Raw genomic sequence first — 23299 nt, 5'->3', positions numbered from 1 at the left:
CATCCTCTTCTTTAAAAAGGATTATGGATGAACTGGGCCTTCTGAAACAGCAGAGGAGAAAATGAAATGGCAACAAAGATCCAGGAAATCTGGGAGAGTAGTGACATACAAGGAGTAGCAACAGCTCTCTGCAAGGTGCTTGACTCTTTGGAAAAGGAAGGAAGAAGAGGGGGACCCGCCGGGTGAGGTGGGGAAGAGAGGAAGGGAGGTGTGAGCTAAATCCAAATGATTCCTATATGTCTCTGCCTTGGGGTTTGCAGTATGGAGTGTTGCCAAAATTTGGGTTTCTGCCAGGTACTTATGACTTGGCTTGGCCACTCTTTGGAAAACAGGATACTGGGCTAGATGGACCACTGGGCCTTACCCAGTAAGGCTACTCTTATGTTCTTATGCAAGAATAAACAAACTATTTGGCCATCCTGGGACCTTACCTTTTTGCCTTCTATTCTTTGACTGTTAACTTACTATGGAAGGATTATTTTCCTTTTAGTTTTGCTTGTAATACAGAAATGACAATAATAATAAGAAAATCACCATTCTCCACTGCTGCATGAATAAAAACGTATAAAAATATGCAAGAGATATTCAAAAGGCTAATTTGAACAGCACAGGCAAGAAGTAGTTGAAGCACTGAAAGGTGAAATAAAAAATACTACTTCTGAATTGCTTTTTTTTTTTTTTTTTTTAAACTGCAGCACATCAAAGCTATTTTCTGTGGAAAGTTTTAAATTATGTAACACACTTCCAGAGAACTGCATCATATGAGACATTATCTACAATTCTGCAAATTATTAAACACACATTTGTTTCAACAGGCTTTTAGTGTGGCATGGTTGCTGAGATTTTTTTTTAGTGGTAATTAAGGAACTGATGGTGTTTAGTGTATATGTTAACTTGTTATATGCTGCCTAGTAAGATGGATAGTGCAGAATATAAACTGCGGAAACAAATAATCCTTATTCTATTTTTGGAGTTTATTTTATCGGCTAGGTACCATACATAATGGAGCGTAGATTTAGATCGCAAAGGTAGCTAGCCATGACAGAATAAACAATCCAACTTTCTCCACAGAACCAAGGAGAAATAAAAAACACAGATTTCCATACTCTTTGGGGTTGCCATGCACATAGAATTAGGAAAGCAGAATGGTAAAAACAGTTGTTTAAAATAGGAACGGCAGGAATTACAATAGCAAAACTTCATTCCAGCTAAAAATTGTTAGGACATCCATTGCCATTTGCTAGAAAAGGTAGACCAAATGCGGCAGCAGTAAAAGACTCTGAGAAAATTTATTTTTCCCCGTCTTCGAAGCCGATGAGACCGCGAATTTCTGAAGAAAACTGCAGACCAAGAACAAAAGGCACTTACCTCCAGTAGTACAAAAATAAAGAGAACATACTTGGGGGTGGGTGATCACACTCAGGAGGTCGAAGACAACTATGAACAGATTCATCATTTTAAAAGTATAGCTGTCACACATGAAAGGAGCAGGGCTGGAGCTCGAGGGATGAGGGACTTCGCACCATGGAGTGTCATCCAGACACAGACATCTTCAGGTAACAGGAACAAGCAAAATTAAACCTGCAGTGACCCCCCCCTCCCTGTTCAACTCACAGATAGAAAAACCAGGGGCAGAAGCTAATATACAGGGCTCCAAGCAGGAGTTGCAAGATTTGCCCACTATCCGCTAGGAGACAGAGAAAATACTGAACATTCTAGGCTGCATGATACCCTTAAGAAGTGAATCACTGGAAACTACTTATTTTCTCTAACTCCTTCTACTGGTGGATGGACATAGCCTTCTTGTTCTGGACTAGTCTGGTCTGGATGACAAGAAATTTTAGCTTTGTGGTGAATGTTTTCAAGTTTTTCAAAAGTGTCTTTCAGTTTTTCCTTTTCTATGTACACAAAAATCAATAAAAACATATAAACTCGCTCACACATGGCTTTGTTGTTTTGCATCGTTCAAAAGGCAGTATATCAAGAAATAATGTAAAACTAATACACATTCTAAAGGCAATCCCAACTTCAAAACTGCCAGGCTTGCCTAACATTGTTACAGAATTTTATCTAAAAAAATAGATAATTTTCAACAGGAAAAGAAAGCATGGGACCATTTTGTCCCCACATCTTTAACTTCTCCCTTCATTCACCAATACCAAATTCATTACAGAAAAACATGCAGGTGTAGTGTTGGGGGCAGTGGGGCAAAGAAGTACTTTCAAAACAAAGTAATGGGGAACGTATGCAGAAAAATTTGTAGAACAGACAATGTTACTCTTAAATTATACACTGTGTGCTATGCTTCACTATGGTGCTACCATTTGATGCAACCTTGGGGTAAAGGAGGGGAGGGGTGAAATGCAGTTTGTGCAGATTCGGGTAGAATGTTGTTCTTATGGGAGGAAGTTAGAAGCTGTGAAATGTTGGCAAGCACATCATTAGAAAAATCTCTCTCCTCCAGATTTAGGTTAGCACAAAACCAAAGCAACTCAGGGGTCCTTTTACTAAAGTGCACTGAAAAATGGCCTGCAGTAGTGTAGGCACGTGTTTTGGATGTGCGCAGAACCATGTTTCAGCGCACCCGCAAAAAATGTCTTTTTAAAATTTTTGCTGAAAATGGACGTGCGGCAAAATGAAAATTGCCATTATCCATTTTGGGTCTGAGACCTTACTGCCAGCCATCGGTCTAGCAGTAAAGTCTCACGCGGTAACCTAATGACCTACACGCGTCAAATGCCACTTGGCGCATGTCCAATATGCACGTCTGAAAATAAAAATTATTTTTCAGATGTGCGCCAAAGATTAAATTACCGCAAGAGCCATGCGGTAACTCCATTTTGGCACGTGTAGACGCTTATGTGGCTTAGTAAAAGGGCCCCTCAGTTACCATAATATTCTGGTATAAATTTAAGCTTTAGAAAGCAAGAAAAAAAAAAAAGATGACTATAATTACAATTACATAAATACATCTGTGCATAAGGGGTGAGGGCAAGTGTTTTTGCAGAGAAGAACTTAAGTGGTATGTGGAAGGCATTTGAATATTTGAGAGGGGTACCGACCTTTGAGTTGAGATGTGTGTTATGAGAGCAATGCACCATCCCTTCTTCATCTACTTAATTTTTTTCTTTCCGTACTTGCTCTTGGCCAAACTGCTGGAAGGGGGGCACTTCTGAACAGAACCCCTCATTACTTCTCACAGTACAGGGATCAAGCACTCATTCTTTGAAAATACTAACCCAAAGTTTCTGGTTTTCAAACAATCCACAATATTCCTATTTTCTTTTAGTGAGTCAAATTTGGAGATTTGAAGAGCTATTTTCCCACAAACGGCCCTCTTTTTACTGGTAATTCGCAACCCAGTTCATGTTGGAACACATACAAAGCACTCGTGGAGAGGTTCATTTGTCCACCCAGAAGCATAAGTACTTTGTTTCAATTGCTGTGGTCATACCATCCCACAATCTGGAATGTACTCTTGAAAATGATCCAAAAACAGATCAGTACTCATTGGAAAGTACTAGAAAATCTATGCATATGCATGGTTTTGTTTACCTTGTTTTATTAACACCGCAGCATGTTTGAAAACGTTTGAGCCAGAATGCCAAAAGAAAGCGGAACTGTGTGCCTGTTAAAGATTACTGTGTGGAGTAATCTTTAACAAGCCGTTTCGCTATTAGTTGGCAGGAAGAATCTGTTGAATGGTAACAGATTTTCTTTAATATTTTGTTTGCAAATTCAAGAAGAAAACAACCAAGCCAAAAGTACTAATATATTCACAATCCTTAACAGCAAGGCAAAATTCCAAACCAAAAGACTTTAACTGCATTCAAGCACTCATCAGAGCTCAATTAATACAAAACATTAAATAACACAAATAGCCTTTCTTTATATAAAAATTACACTATAAACAAACACTGGTGTCCAAGCTTCTCTATACAATCTCACTCCAGCAGACATGGGAGTCTGAATCCACTCATACCCATGAGAAATATTGACCTTTACTTGGTCACATACTAAAAAATCTGGCTAGCTGCACTGGTCTACTTCATCCCCCAATTTTAAATAAATACTATATGTAGTGAAAATCTTTATTTGGTTCTTATCCATATTCATTCATGTTAGCTTGTAAATAATGAGCACAGGTCATGCACCATGGAACAGGGCCAAAGGGCGAAAAGCTGATAAGCATGTGAACCAGAAACTCATGATCTGATAAGACATTCTTGTGTGCCAGCAGGCATGAGAAAGAGGCAATTAGGAATAGACAAAAAAAATGTGGTTTAGCAACAGAGGGGAAACAGATGGTGAGAAAAGAAAACAAGATGATCTCTGAGGAAGATAACTTGCTGAAGCTATGTTAAGCATTGTTTAAAGAAAAGATATATAAGCAGCTGTATTAGAACATTACTTTGGAGAGACAGTTTCAGATAGTACTTATGTATAGCAGAGCTGCTCTCCCAAGAGAAACAATTGATTGTATCTTTATTTGGTAAGTAATAAAAATTGCTTTTCTCATACGTGGCCTTGGTCTTTTATCACTCCAAATTGTGGGTAGCTGGTACATAATAATTTGGGGTGGTGGTAAAAAGATCTAAAAACAAGCTATGTCTAAAACAGTCATATAGTCCTGCACCTTTTTGCCCCCCCCCCCCCCCCCGGTAGAATAAATTCCTACTGCTGGTAAAAAAAAGTTGCCTCTCTGTTTTTCAGCTGGCCCCGTTCTGATTTCACATGTAAAAGATTGGTGGCAAAATGGACATATGCTTGACAGTGAAGCTGGGAAGTATATCTCATTTTGAAAATTGATACACCAGTGTTGATTGTACAACATCCTCGAGATAAATAAATGCATAGTTATCTGGAGAAATTCAGTTTTATGTTTTCTAATATTGCAAAAAGGTCCAAAATGAGGGATAGTTAAGCCTGAACCTATGGAATGCTGCATAATTTTTGCAATCAGCAAATGCATATTGATTAATGTTCTCATTTTGTAATGAGCCAAGAAATGCATTTGAAAATCTCTTCACCTGATGTCTTCATGTGTCTTGCTCTGTTATTTAATGATTCATTTTAATTAGATGCAAGTGCTAAGAGGGAACAGGAAACACCTTGTGAGAGTGGTTAGTGCAAATGGGCCATCACAAAGTACCTGTACAGAACACAACAGTAGAAAAGTTGACATTATATTCTTCCCAGTGTGAACAGATAAAAGAGTAATATACAGTATATCATGGTGCTGTTGTAGTAAATGTTTTCATTTATACCACAACAAAGTAACTTAGAAATGTATGAACAGGATTTAGGAGCTCCACATGAAAGGTACAATAAAAATGTATTGTTTTAAAAATGGATAGAACATGAAAATAATGGTACCACCAATGGAGACATCTTAATTTCTGTCCGCTTGCTAACATGTAAACAGATATGGGATAAAAGTCACAAGGTCACTAGAACAATCCAAGGACATAGTACAGATTAATTAACTGGTCAAGGGAGGACAAAGGGCTCGGTTTCGAAAGCAGCTCTTTGAACAGAACAAAAATGGGACAGTGATACATCAGCAAAAGATCACTGAAGTCCAGGAAAAATCCTACCACCACCACATCATGAGATGTACGGATAGATGGATGAGAAAAAGCAAAAATTGATCTCACTGGTGATTAGGAATGCCAACCAAAAATCTGCCCCATGGAACACTGGGCTAGAATGATTGTAGTGAAGATTTTAGAAACAGTTTGGCAGGTTTCACAGGTCTTTTAATCCCCAAACTGGTAATGCTGTTTTTACTCTACTATCTCTAACCATCCATTTTCATAGTCCTGGAGCAACTCCAGATAGTACTGCCACTCTGGCTCACTGTCGTACCTGACCTCATATATAGTCTTTAATGGGTTCTGGTGTCGTTTGTGGACACTCAGCACTACCCCCTGGTACCAGACCTCTGTCTTGTCATTCTCTTCATACAGATGCCTGATCCGTTTTCCCACAAGTTTTGGGTATGGCAACTGAGCTGCAGGGGGTTCCACATAGTATCTGTGTGGACGGAGGAACTTCCTGAGCAATGAGCAGTTTTTGCTCTTGCCTGCACACTTCTTCATTTGTGCCCCTGGAACCATTTGTTGAAATTTGATCTGGACCATGGAATTTCGAAGGTGCAAAACCCTTGAAGTGCTGCGTGTCTTCCTGGCAATCTGGGCAGTTCCTTTCTTCACAGTGACCTCTACTTTCTGCTTACTGGGATGGCTGCCCACTTCCGAGTAGTCTTTAGCAATTTTACTGCCAAGTGAGAGATTGGTCTGTTTTAGCCGAAGGGACTGAGATGGCTTTTTGGACTGGAAGACTCCTTTCTTGGTACAGGAGGGCAAGAGAATTCTCTTCAATTTCAGAACCAAAGACTTAGTTTCTTTCCCAGGAAAGGCCACCTCTCCTGTTGGCAAAGCTACCTTCTTCCCATTAGGTAGTCCCTCTTGTTTTTCAACATGAGCTTTATTCTTCTCCAGAGCTGAGGCACTAGTTTCTTCTGGCACAGCAGACAGTCTGCAAAAGGAACGCACTACTTCCTGTTTCCTGCGTTTCTCCTTCATTGTTGGACCTGGCATCTTGGCAAGGGTTACTGTTCTTTGTGCCGTCTTATTTTTCTGACACAGCAGCGGTGGTGCCACCCTCTCTCTCCCTTCTGAGCTCCCCTTGCTATGTTCACCTGAAAACAGAGAAAGGCACAGCTATGACTAAAACTGGAAAATTAATCTATTTACAAACAGAACAGGTAGCTAATAAGTTGACAAATAATGTTGGCCCTGAAAATAGAGGAGGTGGTTATGTTTGCATTCTACAAGCCAACACACAGCTGCAATAATCTTCTACTTGGTCCTCCCCCTACTTAGCTCCAATTTAATCAAGACAGAATGAAGAAAAGGAGTAGCATCCATATTCCAACAATAATCCAATGCATTCAAACATGAGAACACTAGCTGCTAATTTCACATTCATTTTAAACCTTCTCAGAATTATTTGCTGGCATCATACCATTATTTTTACACCTGTAAAATAATGTGGACAATACAGGAGAACAGTGGAGGAAGATGCAAGTTAAAACAGGCTTAATGATGTGGGTGTGCAGCACAGGAATAACCAGAATGGTGCACAAAAAGATTCAGATGCTCTATGAACTTTATGGATGCTAGGAATGTAAGAAATGCGCACAACAGAACAGCCTGATGCATTAGCATGTTTCTCAGTCTGGTCGTCCCCGCATGAGATATCTGCACGTGATAGAGGTAGCATATGCAAATATATTCCATGCATATTCATTGTGGCTATGCTGAAACCAGATCAACCAGGTGGTTTCAAAAAGAATGGGCTGAAAACAGCTGTATTAGCAAAAATAGGGGAAGGGATATCCGCAATACCAATGAAGGTCAAGGACACGGTACACAGAGAGACCACCGTGGGGACCAGTATTGTAGTAGCCTTGTGTGCAAAACGGGATTGGTAATCATTAGCAGAGCTGTGTGAAGAACCTTGCATAACACCCAACAGAACCACACCTGGATAGTGCAAACACTCACTTTTATAAATGTAAGTAACAAATTATTTCTATTACATTCATATTTGACTTTAAAAAATAGATGCTTAAAGACACCTTTCTCTCAGTGCTGACCTGGATGTTAAATGTATGGAAGGGTGATGAGAAGGGAGAATGGGATGATAAACCAGACAGAGTAATCTGCTACCTCATTTTAAAGTCACAAAGCCAGTTGTTTAGTCAGCCCTCTTCTCCGTCTGAAATCCCCCTTTACACAAACCATTTGTTTGGTTTACAAAGAACGCATACGTACTTGGAGGCATGTAGGCCAGCCTGTGAACTGGAACCTGTAAAAAATAAAGTTAGCGGTAATAATCTGGAAAATTAGTGGAAATATTCTAAAACTGTTAGTACTGGATAGGAACTATAGATTTCAGGAGTGTAATAGTTTGCAGACTAGCTGGAATTGAAGCTAAGAAGGACTAAATAGTAAAGATTCAATAGGACTGCTGCTAGTAGATAGAATAAGGAAGAGAGTATTTAACTTCATTTTACTTTGCTATAGCACATGACAGATCCAACACTCATGCAACATGTGATGAAAAAAAAATATTAAACACTCTAGAATGTCTTTCAGTCTGAGTGGATACAATGTCTCAACAATTTATATTCAGCCTGTTTGCCTACATAAAAAATGTTTTAAATATTGCCCAGTCACGAAAAATATTACAAAGTACATTTATATAGCCATTTCTACAGTTATATGAATGCTTTCCAATCTGAATTCACAATTGTTTTTTAGACTATGGAAATCTGAGTTCATATTACCTAATCAGTCAAATGGAGGTAAAAAGTCTCAGGATGCTGTAGGCGTATTGGATCTAATAAAGGCAGAAAAGGCATAGTAGGCCAGAAAGAGCCATTTTGTTTCTTGTACTCTACTCGTACAACTAAAGAAGCTTAAGGAGCTCAGTTGCACTGTTTAGAGAAGGTCTCTCTCTGCCTCAGATCCTTGTTTGTCTCTACCTGTTGGCCAAAGAGCTAGTTTACTCAAAAGGTGAAATATTCAAGAAAAAAAATCTATTTAAAATTAAAAATGAAAATAAATACATTCATAAGAAAGGAATAACAAAAACAATTATTGAGGTATTGGTATTGAGGCAAAAACATTCTTTTGTGATTAACTAGTTTTATCCCTGGTTTTGTGGGTTTCCAGCTCAATTACAATTAACCTCTATTGTGAATGAAGCTCATGAGTCCATAGCCCAACTACATGGGGGCTCCTCCTATTGTTTATAACATCCTCTCCCCCAAACTCAGCTTAATCATGGCAGTGAAAGTCTTAGGATTACAACCCACAGCACCCTCTAAAACCTAGAGAATGTGACCCCTGAGTCTTGATGAAGTGCTCACTAAGTCTTAGGTTTTATCTTCTCCTACAAGGATTCAATGTGTTTAATCCATACGCTCTGTACCTGTGGTTGTTTGATCTTCATAATATGTAATGAGAAACTATTCCACATAACCACTATGCTTTCTGTTAATATGCCCTTACACTGAATCCTTAAGAACACCATTACCAAGCTATGTTAAATGGTATCCTTGAGATTGTAAGGTGTGCAGGAATATTAAGGAAAACATTACACAAAGCCTGTAGCTGTAAGAAAGCACAAGCAGACCCTACCCTCTCCTACTATGGGTTTCCTGTTTGAAAACTTGCAGAAGAAGAGGGCAGAACTGAGAGCATGTAATGGTTCATAGTAGCCTCAGGCTTAGTGTAAAGTGTTCTTGCCTTGTGGCAGCAGAAGCCTGCTACCGGCCTTCTAGCAAAGAGGTGGGGGGTCATGGCTATCAAATAATGCAAGTCAGGTTTAACTATTCTTGAGGCTTGTTCATGTTAATGCCTGCTCTAGAACCAGGAGTCTCAATCCAGTCCTTGGAACACATCTAGCCAATCAGGTTGTCAGGATATCCATTTTTAAAAATTAATGAGATATATTTCTATAAAACCGAGGCAGGACATGCAAATCTCTCTCGTGTATAATCATTTTAGATATTTGAAAACCTGACTGGCTGAATATGCCTGGAGGACTGGGTTGAGAACCCCTGTTCAAGAAGGTTGCTTATGTCACTCCTAATTTCACCTCCTTTCAACATCTTGTGATCCCCTTTTTCTGAGCATTTCTTACATGGAAAATATTTCCACTAAAACAACTCTAGAACAAGGATTGATAATAGAAGGCTCACATATAGTAGATGGGAATTAACAAAGAAATCCCTTGGCAGAGAAAACTGTGCAATCAGAGCCCCATTCTCCTTGTTTTGAGATGCAGTGGGTAATTCAACTAGCCCAATGTTTCCAAAAATCTTTGCAATTTTTTTTCAAGATTTCCTAGTACACCTGGGGAAATCTGAGGCAGAAACACCAGTCTAAATTAAGTCTCTATTTTTAAGTTTTCCAAGGCTCATCAAATCTGATAAATCTTCAAATTATTTCCAGCTGTAGCAATACTAGACAGTGGACGAGAAGGAAGGGTGATCAAGATAAGGAAGGGGTCTACAGAAGGATAGGCGACAAAGAACAACTAACTTCTGCACCCAGACTCCCCACCCCCATCACATGCTGTCTTCCTCTTTCTAATCTACTCCCACCTTTATGCATTTTAACTTTTCTCCTTCCCCTAGCTTCTGTCAAATCCTTCATGCCTGCAGAGCTCTAAATCATTGACACAGCCAATCATACAACAATCCTGCTCTGCCATGTAGCATAGATCCAAAATCGATCCATGCTCTTTTCTGCAAAACAAAACTAGTATTCTATGATGGCACTTCTTCAAAACAGGACTAGCAACAGGTCCAGCTTTGCCATTAAGTGAACTAGGAGGTTGACTATAGTGCCTAAATCTGAGAAGTACATAAATGCTGCACTGGAACTGCTAGGAGAAAAGCCACATGAGCTGCCAGCTGCTGGAGCAGTGGAAGGCTATGCTACCGTTCCTGACCTAGAAACACAGAATCATGATGGCAGATAAGGGCCAAATGGCCCATCCTCAGCAACCACTAGCTCATCCTTTTCCTAAAGCATCCCACATGCCTATGTCACATTGTCTTAAATTCTGATATAGTCCTCATCTCCATGACCTTCACAAGGCCATTCCACGCATCCACCACCCTTTCCATTAAATAGTATTTTCTTAAATTCCTCCTAAGCCTATATCCTCTTAACTTCATCCTATGCCCTCTCATTCCAGAGTTTTCCTTCATTTGGAAAAGGCTCACCTCCTGTACATTAATGCCACTGATGTATCTAAATGTCTCTCTCCTGCCTCTCTTCCAGAATATACATGTTGAGGTCCATAAGCTTGTCCCTATATGTTTTAGGACAGAGACCATTTACCAATTTTGTAGCTGCCCTCTGGACCGATTCCATCTTGTTTATATCTTTCCGTAGGTGCGGTCTCCAGAATTGCATGCAATTCTCCAAATGGGGCCTTGTCAGAGACTTATACAAGGGCACTACCTCCTCTTATTTCCTGTTGGTCATCCCTCTCCTTATGCACCCAAAACTCCTTCTGGTTTTGACTGACGCCTTTTCTACCTGCTTGGTCAACTTAAGGTCTTTAAACACAATCACCCCTAAGTCCCACTCTTCTTTCGTACACAGAAGCACTCCATCCCCTAAACTATATCGCTCCCTTGGATTCTTGTAACCCAAATACATGTCCCTTCATTTCTTAGCATTAAATCTTAGTTGCCAAAATTCTTAAAGCTTCGCTACATCTTTCCCTATGCCATTCACACCCTCCAGGGTGTACATCCTATTACAGAGTTTGGTATCATTTGCAAAGAGACAAACCTTATCAGATAGCCTTTCCATGATACCACGCACAAAGGTGTTAAAAAGGGCTGGCTCAAGGACAAATCCCTGCAGTACAGCACTGATAACATCTTTTCCTCAGAGCAAGCTCCATTATTAACATTACTCTCTGTCTCCTCCCATTTAACCAGTTTTAAACCCAGCCAGTCACTTTAGGTCCCATACCAAGGGCACTCAGTTTATCAGTCACCTGTGCGGAACTGTGTCAAAGGCTTTGCTAAAATCCAAGTACACCACATCTAGCACCCCCCTCCCATGTCCAACTGTTTGGTCACCAAGTCAAATAAATCAATCTGATTCATCTGACACGACCTGCATCTAGTGAAGCCATCCTGCCTCAGGTCCTACAGTCTATTCAATTCGAGAAACCTCACGATCCTCCGCTTTAGAAGCGTTTCCATTAGTTTACTCAGCGCAGAGGTCAGACTGACAGGTCTGTAATTCCCAACCTGCGCCTTACTTCCGGCTCATGTACAGAAGGACCACATCTGCCCTTCTTCAGTCCTCCAGAACCACTCCAGACTCTAAGGATGAACTGAAGAAGTCAGACAGCAGAGCCGCCAGAACATCTCCAAGTTCCTCGAGTACCTTTGGATGTATCCCATCAAGCCCCATCACTTTGTCTACTTTTAGTTTAGCTAAGTCCTCACGAACACAGTCTTCTGAGCATCAGTCCCGGTCTACCACACATCCATCCCACTTAGCATTTATTTTCTGCAGTCCTACCCCCGGCCTTTCATCCATAAACACAGAACAGAAATAATTGTTAAGCACTTCAGCTTTGTCCTTATTGGTTTCTACAATTCTTCCTATGGAGAATAAAAGATCCCTTTGCTTCTAGTCGACCCCGCAGCAGGGACGCTCCAAATCAACGTCCGGCATATTAAAGTTGCCTATAAGTAGTGCTTCTCCTTTCCTAGCTATCTTGTGGATATCTTCAATTAAGACTCTGCCAATTTCTTATATTACACCAATGTAAATACATTTTCCTTTCCCTCTTACCAGTTTAACCCACAGCGCTCCTTCCTTACCCCATACATCCTGTAGTTTGGTCACTTTAATATTATTCTTAACATATAATGCCACTCCTCCACTTTTTTTTTCTACCCTGTCCTTCCTGAATAGATTATAGCCAGAAATAACTATATCCAAGTCATGGTTCTCCGTGAACCACGTCTCCGTGACTGCCACTATATCCAAGTCGGCTTATATCACTGCAGCCTCTAGATCTAGGCATTTGTTTACCATATTACAGGCACTGATATGTAAGTAAGGCTCTCCAGATGTTACCTTTTTTTCCCCTTTCTATAGGGGCATTTGGCATCTTACCTACCATACTTCCCTGGCACTTACTGTTGCTGAAATTATACACTGCAAGATGAGCAAAGAGAAATGCCAGCTTGTGCTTGAACATTTCTCACAGTAGAGGTACTTCATAATTAACATTTCTCACAGCTGATTCCATAAATTAACACCAGCAATTGAAAAAGTACAATTTCATATCTCTGATAAATGACATGTAGTTACACAAAGTTGTTTCATTGCCTCAGAGCATAATTCTTGTTGAGGTTTATATATCAACACGGTATCCATAAAATTCTGAACTATACCATACACACACTGATGGATCAAATTCAGTATTTGTACTGCACACAAAACTTTATTGGTAACCAGTGCAAACTTTTCAGAGTTGGAGTAATTTGCTCTGATCTCTTTATTCCCACAAGAAATGGGCTGCTGCAGTTTGCACTATCTGCAGAGTCTGAGCATGGAACTGGTACTAATTCCATGCTCAAGGTGACTGCAGGGATCTCCTGCAGCAGTTTCGTCAGACTGCTGCTGGAAGTCCCGGAAGCCATTTTCTGGGCCAGGCATGCGCAGGAGCGAGTGGAGACGCTCCTGTCCCCACTAGCCACCAATGAAAAAGTAGGCCCAGGAAGGGGCTGCTGCTGGTTGGCCTCTAAATGCAATATTTGTATCCTCATGTTAGTTGCAAAATATAAGGTATACAGCACCAATTAGAGCCTAATTCTCGAGAAAGATCTGCAGTCTTAGTACGAACAAAGTTTAGCTGGAAAATTTTCTTCGGGGTCCTTTTACTCAACAGTGGTAAAAAGTGGCCTTCGTGCACCCTTACTTAGGTCATTCCTGTGTGCCAAGGCCATTTTTACCATTGGGGTAAAATGGCTGATTTTCAGATTTTTTTCAATAATGGCCATGCGCTAATGTTCGCATTAACATGCGAGTCCCTACTGCCACCTAATTTGAAGGCAGTAGGGACTCATAAAATAAACCTGCACTAACTGGTTAGCGTGCGGCAATGTAGCTGCACAAATCGATTAGAGTAGAACCCATCCACTCTCCGCCCCAGACACGCCCCTGCACCAAAAATAATTTTTATTTTTTAGCATGTGGGTAGTGCATGCACATGGCAAAATTACTGCGGGATGCTTCTGCATTAGTGCAGTCCAACTCACAATTTGTCGATTCGTTTTGGGAAAAAAAATCAGGAGTTCCGTTCCGGGATTTCCACACCTCCCTCCCTTCCACACACACGTCGTCTCCCAAGCTGCTGCTTCCCTCCCTTTTTCCCTCACTCTGTCACCCAAGCCACTGCAGCTGCTCAAGGTCTCTCTGTTGTTAGTGCAGGCAAGAAAGTCTTTCTATTGGCACGCAGCTGGAACAGGAACTGACATCAGGGGGCAGGACCAGCAGCCAAGCCAAGTAAGGAGGTTTAATAGACAACAGTGGAGGTGAGCTGCCTATCTAGTCCACTGCAAGCAAGTAACCCAATTTGGTTAATCTGTGTGTCCACTCCCCCGCGCAGCCATCATTGCTCAAAACAAAGCAAGCAAACCTATGAGCTGCTGCTTCCACGTTGTCGTTTTTTAATGTTGGTCCACATCTGTAACAAGTCTATAGCTGTTTCAGTTGGATAGGCAGTGCTTTAGGTGGAGGAGAAAAGAAATAACAACTGAATATCACTAAAACAGCTTCACAAATTATTGTAGCTGGTAGAAACAATAATTATAAACTCCCTAGTTTGTGCCTGTTTTTCTTCGCTGTTCTTCTATATAATACAGATGGTCAGATTTTAATGAGGATATCCTGTTTCCTGATAGATTTTATTTTAAATGTTGTAATCTGCAAAGCCTGGTGTTATAAAGATGATGAAATATATTGAAATTAAATGGAAGTAGAATTAAACTCTCCTTTCATTGGGGAACATGGAATCACATCTTCATCTGTTTTGTAGAAGTTTACCTTTTAGCTACACAAATGGATTATTTTGTTTTGAACATGTTTCAGGGGCAAACAACCCATTGGTTTGGCTTTGAGCAGCAGGAATAAAGTCACAAAGAAAGGTGCACCTGCTGAACGTGACTATGATCTTGCCCAAAAACTCATTTATGTTTTGCAGGCTTTTGAGGAAGCCACAATTGTATTTGAAGAGCAGTACATTTCTGTGTACACCAACCACCTCTGTGCCCTCCGAAAGAATTTTTTTCTGCTTCTGGACAAATTATAGCTGCAAGACGCAGTTGTCTGAAGCCAAAGTGGACAAAATTATTTTTCTTAATAAAAACTGGAAGATGTAGAACTTGACCAAACTTCACTTTTCACACGATGTAACACTGCATGGCGTGTTCACACTAAAGTTTGCCTTTGTTCAATTGCTGCTGCCTGTGTAAATTGAGAAACCAATTTTTTTTGAAAGAATCGAATCGTACCGAATCGAAATTTTTTTGACTGAATCAGACAGAACTACTCTGCATGCTCTGTGGTACGCCATTTTTGATGCTGTAAGCATGCTTTAGTGCTTACTGCAGCTTTGTAAAAGGGCTTCCCAAATAAAATGAAAAATCACATAAACATGAAATTAAACAAAATGAAAATTTTTGGCCTGCACACCCATGATGCATATTTCACCTACAGAATTCAACACTTTTCACCTGTTGGTTTTTATGTGATAGAATTTCACAGGTGAATTGTGTCCCTGGCAAAAAACCTCCCCAACTCAATCCACTGGTATTCTTTCAAACTGTGACTGTTGGTGTGCCTCAGGGTTCTGTCCTTGGTCCCCTCCTTTTCTCCATCTATACCTCTTCCCTTGGTACCCTGATTTCATCCCATGGCTTTCAATACCATCTTTACGCTGATGACTCTCAAATCTACCTCTCCACCCCTGAAATCTCAACCTCAATCCAGGACAAACTTTCAGCCTGCTTGTCCGACATTGCTGCTTGGATGTCTCAACGCCATCTAAAACTAAACATGACCAAAACTGAACTTCTCATTTCCCCCCCTAAACCCTCCTCCCCCCTTCTCTATCTCTGTTAATGGCTCTCACATCCTCCCTGCCTCCTTGGTCACCTTGGAGTCATCTTTGACTCCTCTCTCTCCTTCTCTGCATATATTCAACAGATCGCCAAAACCTGTCGTTTTTTTATCTACAACATTAGCAAAACTCGCCCCTTCCTTTCTGAATACGCTACCAGAACCCTTGTCCACACCCTTGTCACCTCTCGCTTGGACTATTGCAATTTACTTCTCACTGGTCTTCCACTCAGCCATCTTTTTCCTCTCCAATCTGTCCAAAATTCTGCGGAACGTCTTAGTTTCCGCCAGAACCGTTTTACCCACACTAACCCACTCAGGTCACTTCACTAGCTCCCTGTCCGATTCCGCATACAGTTTAAACTTCTTGTACTGACCTTTAAATGCATCCGCTCTGCAGCCCCCCATTACCTCTCCACTCTCATCTCTCCCTACATTCCTCCCCGTGAACTCCGTTCACTGGACAAATCTCTCTTGTCGTGCCCCTTCTCCTCCACTGCTAACTCCAGGCTTCGCTCCTTTTCTCTCGCGGCACCTTATGCCTGGAAAAAACTTCCTGAACCTATACGTCTAGCTCCATCTCTACCTGTTTTCAAATCTATGCTGAAAACCCACCTTTTCACTGCTGCCTTTGGCTCCTAGCCAATACTCAATTGCCCTCCCCTTGTCCCTTCCTTCCTTCTCACCCATTACTTCCCTCACCCGTAACTGTCTTGTCTGTCTGTATTATTTAGATTGTAAGCTCTTTTGAGCTGGGACTGTCTTTTTATGTCAGGTGTTCAGCGCTGCATGCGTCTGGTAACGCTTTACAAATGCTAATAATAAAAATAATTTATCAATAATCAAACTTAGCTTGCAAGATAGTGTGCTGTAAATGTTCATCGGCCCCACCGAGTTTTGCCATAGCTGTGTTAAGGTGACATAATTCACCCGTGAAATCCTATCACCTAAAAATCAACAGGTGAAGGTGTGGTTCTGAGGCTTCCCCCCCCCCCCCCCCAAAAATATCATATTCTGTGGTGGTCTGTTAGTAAAAGTATATTGTGAAAAGTGTTGGTGATTTTAGAATAGAATATAAGGTAGTAGAAGAAGTCCCCCTGACGTTTTATTATAAATTAGCAGAAAAGAAAAATTGGAATATCTTCAATAAAATGTCAACAGCATATGATTTATCTGCAACAATCAGGGATGTCACATGAGGTTCAATGAATCACCACATCATGAGTGCTGGAAAGTAGATGGGTGTAATGGGGGAGGACCATTTGACATGCATTATTCTTACACATTTACTTTTTTTTTTATTGGACTAACATAATACATTTTTTGACAAGCTTTTGAAATTAGAGCCACCTTCTTCAGGTCATATAAGAGCAAAAGAAATCAATATTAAATATATACAGTGAAACATAAAAACTATGACCGTCTTGAGGAAAAAGTAGGGGGTTGGGGGAGTGAGAAACAGAGGGAGGTGAATGGGTAGTTTGAAGGCTACAAAGCAGTATAAATTTTATGATTTGTAATGAGATACGAAACACAGATGCTTGTTGAGTCTTGTCTAATGGGTGTCAAAATATTTTATCATTCTAACAGCAAAGGTCTTATGTTCCTGGGTTGTTTTAAAGTTAACCTCTTAGAATTCTGGCTATGAAGTTATCTATGCAGTGTCCTTGTTCAGAAAAAGGTTCCCCACAGAGGTGTCACCCTTAATTGTTTTGTGGTGTTTGATGTGCTGCCTGTGTGAGTTAATTTTTGTATTTAACACCTGTCCGGTTTCTCAAATATAGCACCTTCTTCACATTTTCTGCATTGAATAATGTATACAACATTTGAGGAACAGCATGAGTCGAATCTCTTACACCCTCATGATCAAAAGCCCTGCGCTGTTCCAAACAGTGCTCTAAACTACTGCTGGAACAGCGCGGGGCGCTATTACACCTATGATCAGAGATAATGCATGCAAATTTAAGCAGCGCAATTATCTCTGATCATGGGGTATTAGTGCGGGCGAATTGTGCCGAGCATGCGCTCAGCACAATCCTCCAGGCACTTGTTTGACAGGTCTGGGCTGTCAAAATCCCAAACCTGTCAAACACAGGGGCTGGAGGTCCATGGGACCACCAGGCCCTGACTACCCCTGCCCTGAGCAAGGAGGGCTGGCTGGAGGTCCGGTGGACCTCCGGTTCCACCCCCCCCCCCCCCGGTTCAGGGAAGGCTGGAGATCCGGTGGGTCTCCAGCCTCCCCAAACCCCCAGAAAAAGACTCCCTGGTGGTCAGGTGGCCGCCGCCGCCGGTCAACCCCCCCATCCCTGCAAGCGACAGGGGTGGGCGGACCTCCAGCCCACCCCAACTGCCCGAGTTGTCTGCCGCCGAATCCCTGATAAAAATAACCCCAAACCCCCTCCCGGCCCCCCTACCTTAGTTGGAGGAGGGATGCAGCCTGCCTCCCTCCTCTTCCTTCGACACCGCAAAATGGCGGCGCCCAGCCCTGCCTAGTGCATACTGGTCTGAAGGTGGCTGTTCCTTCGAAAGCTTCAAAAATGAATTTAGTCCAATAAAAAAGTATCACTTTATTTTCCTAAAACAACCACCACACTATTTTACACATTTCCTGCAAGCACCCACTTTTGGACACATTCAGAAACATGATGCTGAGTTAGATGGAGCTTTAGCCCAACACTGTTTGGCTTTTCTTATATTTCAAGTTTCCTGTGGCAGTGCCAGACCACTACTACTAACCATTTCTATAGTTCTACTAGACATACACAGTGCTGAGACCACTTGCTGCTTATTTTGATATCTTACCAGTTTTTCCTGTGACTAATGCCAAAATCTAAGCAAAATATGTGTGTATTATTTTATATAGAAGGGTAAGAAAAAAGTCCTAGTGCCCTACTATAAGCCGATTTATAACTCTGCAACCAGGTAGCACAGAAACATCTTCTGCAACTCAGAATCAGGTCCCTGATGTAGGACAAGAGAAGATAAACTTGCTACTGAAGAGAAAAGAGTTGCTTATATTGTGGCCTGGCTAAGTCTCCTACCATTAGGCAACTGCTGCACCTTATCCAGAGAGATAGAGAGATGAGGTAAAGTGATGATGGAAACATAGTGAGCAGAAGGAAAACACCAAAAAAAAAAAACCCTTATGCTATTTAAGCAATTATATGAACGTTTAAACTCTCTGTGCTCTTTAAGCTCAGAAAATGGAACACTCTTGCAGATCAAACTGTAAAGTTTGTAGACAGGTGGCCACTACAGATAGGACATTGAGGGGGAGGGGCGTAAACTATTATGAGCGGTAAGGAATCTCAATATTTTTAGAAAGACATCTTAAAAACTTGGCTATTCTCTTCAGTTATGAACTACAGGTATTTTATTAATTAGGATTAGCTCAGCCAGATGTTTCCGTTAAGGTATACATTACATCAATTTGAAGTGTGCTCTCACTGTTGAGAATTGTAAAGTGAAATTTAGCTGTACCTGTTAATTTCCTTTCCTTTAGTCCTGCTGCACCATTCCGACTATTGGGTTGTGTTCCCTGCCTACTAGCAGATGGAGGTAGAAAAACTGACTTTTCCCAGTAATGTTACCAGTATAACAGCTGGTTATTTGTAGAAAACTCCAGTATGCATCTGTCAACATCTATGCTTCATTAACCACTGCAACTATAATTAACTTTATAGCCAGAAACCTTGGAACTCTTTTCTTTTAAACACCACTAGAGAGAAAGACAAAATCCCCATGAGTCCTATCATTTGAAGTCTTCTGTGTGTGTGTGTGGGGGGGGGGGGGGGGGGGGGGGGGGGGGGGGCACAGGATGATGCAGCTGAACTAAAGGAAAATAAAATCAACATGTATGATGAAATTGGGATGTACACAAGCAGAACTCAATGGGCAGGGGAAGACAAGGCCCCCTAAATGATGGCTCTGCCAGTCCAAATGGGCTCTGGCTAGTACATCCAGTCTGTAATGCTTTCAAAAGGAATAGGGTGATGACCAAGTTGCCACCCGGCAGATATCCTCCAGGAAGACCACTTGGGCCTCTGCCCAAGAAGTTGCCTGCACCCATGTTGAATGTGTTCTCAGCTCAGAAGGCACTAGTTTGTTCCTGCAAATGTAGGTGCCCTCGATGACTGCTTTTATCCAATGCACAATGGAGGTATTGGATGCCATGTAGCCCTTATGAGGTCCTTGGAATAAAACAAATAAATAATCAGAATGTTGAAAATAATTCGCCTCTTTCAAGTACTGAAACAGGAGTTTGTGGAGCCTCCTGGCTCTTGAATTTGAACCCTGGCCTGCGAAGAAAGGTAAACAGATTTCCTGGCTCACATGCAAGGGAGATATCACTTTAGGGAAAAAGGAGGGGACCGTGTGGATATACACAGGGTCCTCCGAGAAGGAGAGAAACAGGTCCTTACAGGACAGGGCCTAAAACTCCAACAATCTCCTAGCCAAAGCAATTGCCATCAAAAAGACCATCTTCAAGGTGAGATCCTTGATCAAAACCATCCTCCGAGGCTCAAAAGAAGCTCCCAAGAGGACATTCAGTACTACATTCAAATCCCAACTGGAAGAGACAAACAAATGGGATGTCACAGGTGGGTGACCCCCTTCAAAAACTGAGCAATATCCCCATGAGCTGCAAAGAAAAGCCCCAGAACAGGAGAGGGCCATCAGCTGGACATTAAAAGAGTTTAGCACTCACCCCTGATCAAATCCCTAATGGAAAAATCTGAGCACCTCAGGGATCTGAGCCCTCCATGGAGAGAGGGAATGCTGTTTAATCCATTCCTCAAAAACCTGTGTGGAAGAGTAGCCTATTGGTTAGTGCAGCGGACTCTGATCCTGGGAAACTGGGTTTGATTCCCATTGCAGCTCCTTGTGACTCTGGGCAAGTCACTTAACCCTCCATTGCCCCAGGTACAAATAAGTACCTGTATATACTATGCAAACCACTTTGAATGTAGTTGTAAAAAAACACGGAAAGGCAGTATATCAAGTAGCCTTTCCCTTGTAGACCCAGACATAATCCCTCCCGCGGGAGGTGGTGGAGATGAAAACGGTAGCGGAATTCAAGCATGAATGGGATAAACATAAAGGAATCCTATGCAGAAGGAATGGATCCTCAGAAGCTTAGCTGAGATTGGGAGGTGGGGCTGGTGTTTGGGTGGTGGGGCTAGTTCTGGGCAAGATTTCTACGGTCTGTGTCCTGAAAATGGGGCTAATTCTGGGCAAGACTTCTACAGTCTGTGTCCTGAAAATGACAGATACAAATCAAGGTAAGGTATACACAAGAAGTAGCACATATGAGTTTATCTTGTTGGGCAGACTAGATGGACCGTGCAGGTCTTTTTCTGCCGTCATCTACTATGTTACTATGTTACATAATCCAAAGAAGTGGATGACTTGCAGGCCTTTAGCAAAGTGGAAATAACCATAGGAGAAAACCTTTTTCTTGCTTAGTGCCACCTCTTAAGGGCCAAACCGTAAACCAGAAGGAATCTGGATCTTACATTTCCACTAGACCTTACTTGAGCAGCCCGAGACCCCTGGGGAAGGAGAAGCAGAGCCTTATACATAAGTACATAAGTATTGCCATACTGGGAAAGATCAAAGGTCCATCGAGCCCAGCATCCTGTTTCCAACAGTGGCCAATCCAGGTCACAAATACCTGGCAAGATCCCAAAAAAGTACAAAACATTCTATACTGCTTATCCCAGAAATAGTGGATTTCCCCAAGCCCATTTAATAATGGTCTATGTACTTTTTCTTTAGGAAGCCGTCCAAACCTTTTTTTAAACTCCGCTAAGCTAACCACATTTACCACATTCTCTGGCAACGAATTCCAGAGTTTAATTACACGCTGAGTGAAGAAAAATGTTCTCCGATTCGTTTTAAATTTACTACATTGTAGCTTCGTATTTTTGGAAAGCGTAAACAGACGCTTCACATCTGCCCGTTCAACTCCACTCATTATTTTATAGACCTCTATCATATCTCCCCTCAGTCGCCTTTTCTCCAAGCTGAAGAGCCCTAGCTACTTTAGCCTTTCCTCATAGGGAAGTCATCCCATCCCCTTTATCATTTTTGTTGCCCTTCTCTGTACCTTTTCTAATTCCACTATATATTTTTTGAGATGCAGCGACCAGAATTGAACACAATATTCCACTAACTGGTGAACCAGATCTGTGTACCATTGCCTTTAGGGCTAATCTGGATCCACCAGAAGTACCAGAAAGGGATGACATGCTATTCTAAGGCCAACCAGAGGCCATCGCAGAAAGACGCAAAGTAACTCCTCCTTGGGCCACTGCTGGACTAGGGCACTTCCTGTCTTGGTATTCCTGCTCGAGGCCATGAGATCTAAGGCTGACTGCCCCCACCAGTCCTGGAGGAGTTGAAAGGCTGCCTGCCCCAGCAGAGATTGGTTGAGAAAATCCACCTAAAAGCTCCTTGCCAGCTATGTGGACTGCCAACTCCAGAAGGTTTGCTTTAGCCCAGTGACAAAAGGTTGCTGCTTCCAAGGCCACTACTGCTGGACTCCTGGTACTTCACTGCTTGTCAATATAGGCCATTGCTGTTGCACTGTCTTAAAACCACTCAGACCACTCTCCCCCATAGCAGCAAGAGAAACTCCACCAGAGCCTATCAAAACACCCTGGTCTATCCAGTATGCTTTATCTTGTTGGGCAGACTGGATGGACCGTACAAGTCTTTATCTGCCGTCATTTACTCTGTTACTATGGTCTCTAGGAGGCTGATGGACCAAGAGGCCTCCAGGGGAGTCCAACAGTGAGCCCCCCCCCCTCCAGTCTAGTAGGCTTGCTTCAGTGGTCACTACCACCCAACTGGTCAGGTCCAGTGGGCCTCCCCACCCCAAAGAAGGTCCCTGGGACAGTCCCATTAGTCCAGGCTGCGTCAAGCCTTGAAAAGTAGAGGCAGATGGTGGTTGAAGTCCTGCGAGACAGAAGCCCACTGAGACAAGAGGCCACCTGGAGAGGATGCATATGGGCCCGAGCCCAAGGTATCACTTCAAGGGTTGCTGCCACGAAGCCCAAAAGCTGGAGATAGTACCAGACCCATGGGGCATACAAATTGTATAGGTTGAATTTCTTGGCCTGCAACTTGCCCTTGCACTCTTCTGTGAGAAAGACTGCTTCTAGAGCTGTATCAAGGCACACCCCATGCAATCCATGGTTTGAGCAGGCAAGAGGTGATTTTTTGCCTGATTCAACACCCAGCCCAAGTGCTCCAGGAGCAGGATGATCTGAGAGGTGACCACTACAAACTCTGCCGCAGAGTCAGCCCGGACTAGACAAGAATCCAGATAGGTTTGGACATGAATGCCCTGGTGGCGCAACTGAGCTGCAACCAGTACCCATCACCTTAGAGAATCTGAGTGGGGAAGTCACCAGGCTGAATGGAGAGACAATTTTATACTGAGTGTAAACCACCTAGACGGTACTCTCTGACTGGCAGTATATCGAGTATTAATAATATGAAACTAAAAATGTTGCCCCAGGACACAAAAATGCAGTTAGCACATGTGATCT

The 23299-nt window shown here is 42.0% G+C and overlaps 1 protein-coding gene across 5 annotated transcripts in view; it reads right to left on the bottom strand.

The window, feature by feature from the left end:
* Positions 1-3758: 3758 nt before the first annotated feature.
* Positions 3759-23299, bottom strand: part of C1H15orf39 (chromosome 1 C15orf39 homolog) — a 184048-nt gene continuing 164507 nt past the window's right edge. For 3 of the 5 annotated variants that reach the window (XM_030186689.1, XM_030186712.1, XM_030186697.1), the window contains exons 3-4: positions 7842-7875; positions 3759-6703 (exon numbers count right to left, since the gene is read on the bottom strand). In XM_030186689.1, coding sequence (XP_030042549.1) covers positions 5787-6703; positions 7842-7875 — 951 coding nt within the window. In that variant the 3' untranslated portion in view covers positions 3759-5786. The remainder of the gene's footprint in view (positions 6704-7841; positions 7876-23299) is intronic. The other 2 variants (XM_030186704.1, XM_030186719.1) reach the window with 1 other exon arrangement.

This window comes from Microcaecilia unicolor, chromosome 1, assembly GCF_901765095.1.
Source record: "Microcaecilia unicolor chromosome 1, aMicUni1.1, whole genome shotgun sequence".
Lineage (NCBI taxonomy): Eukaryota > Metazoa > Chordata > Amphibia > Gymnophiona > Siphonopidae > Microcaecilia > Microcaecilia unicolor.
This window is presented reverse-complemented; position numbering and strand designations above follow the sequence as displayed.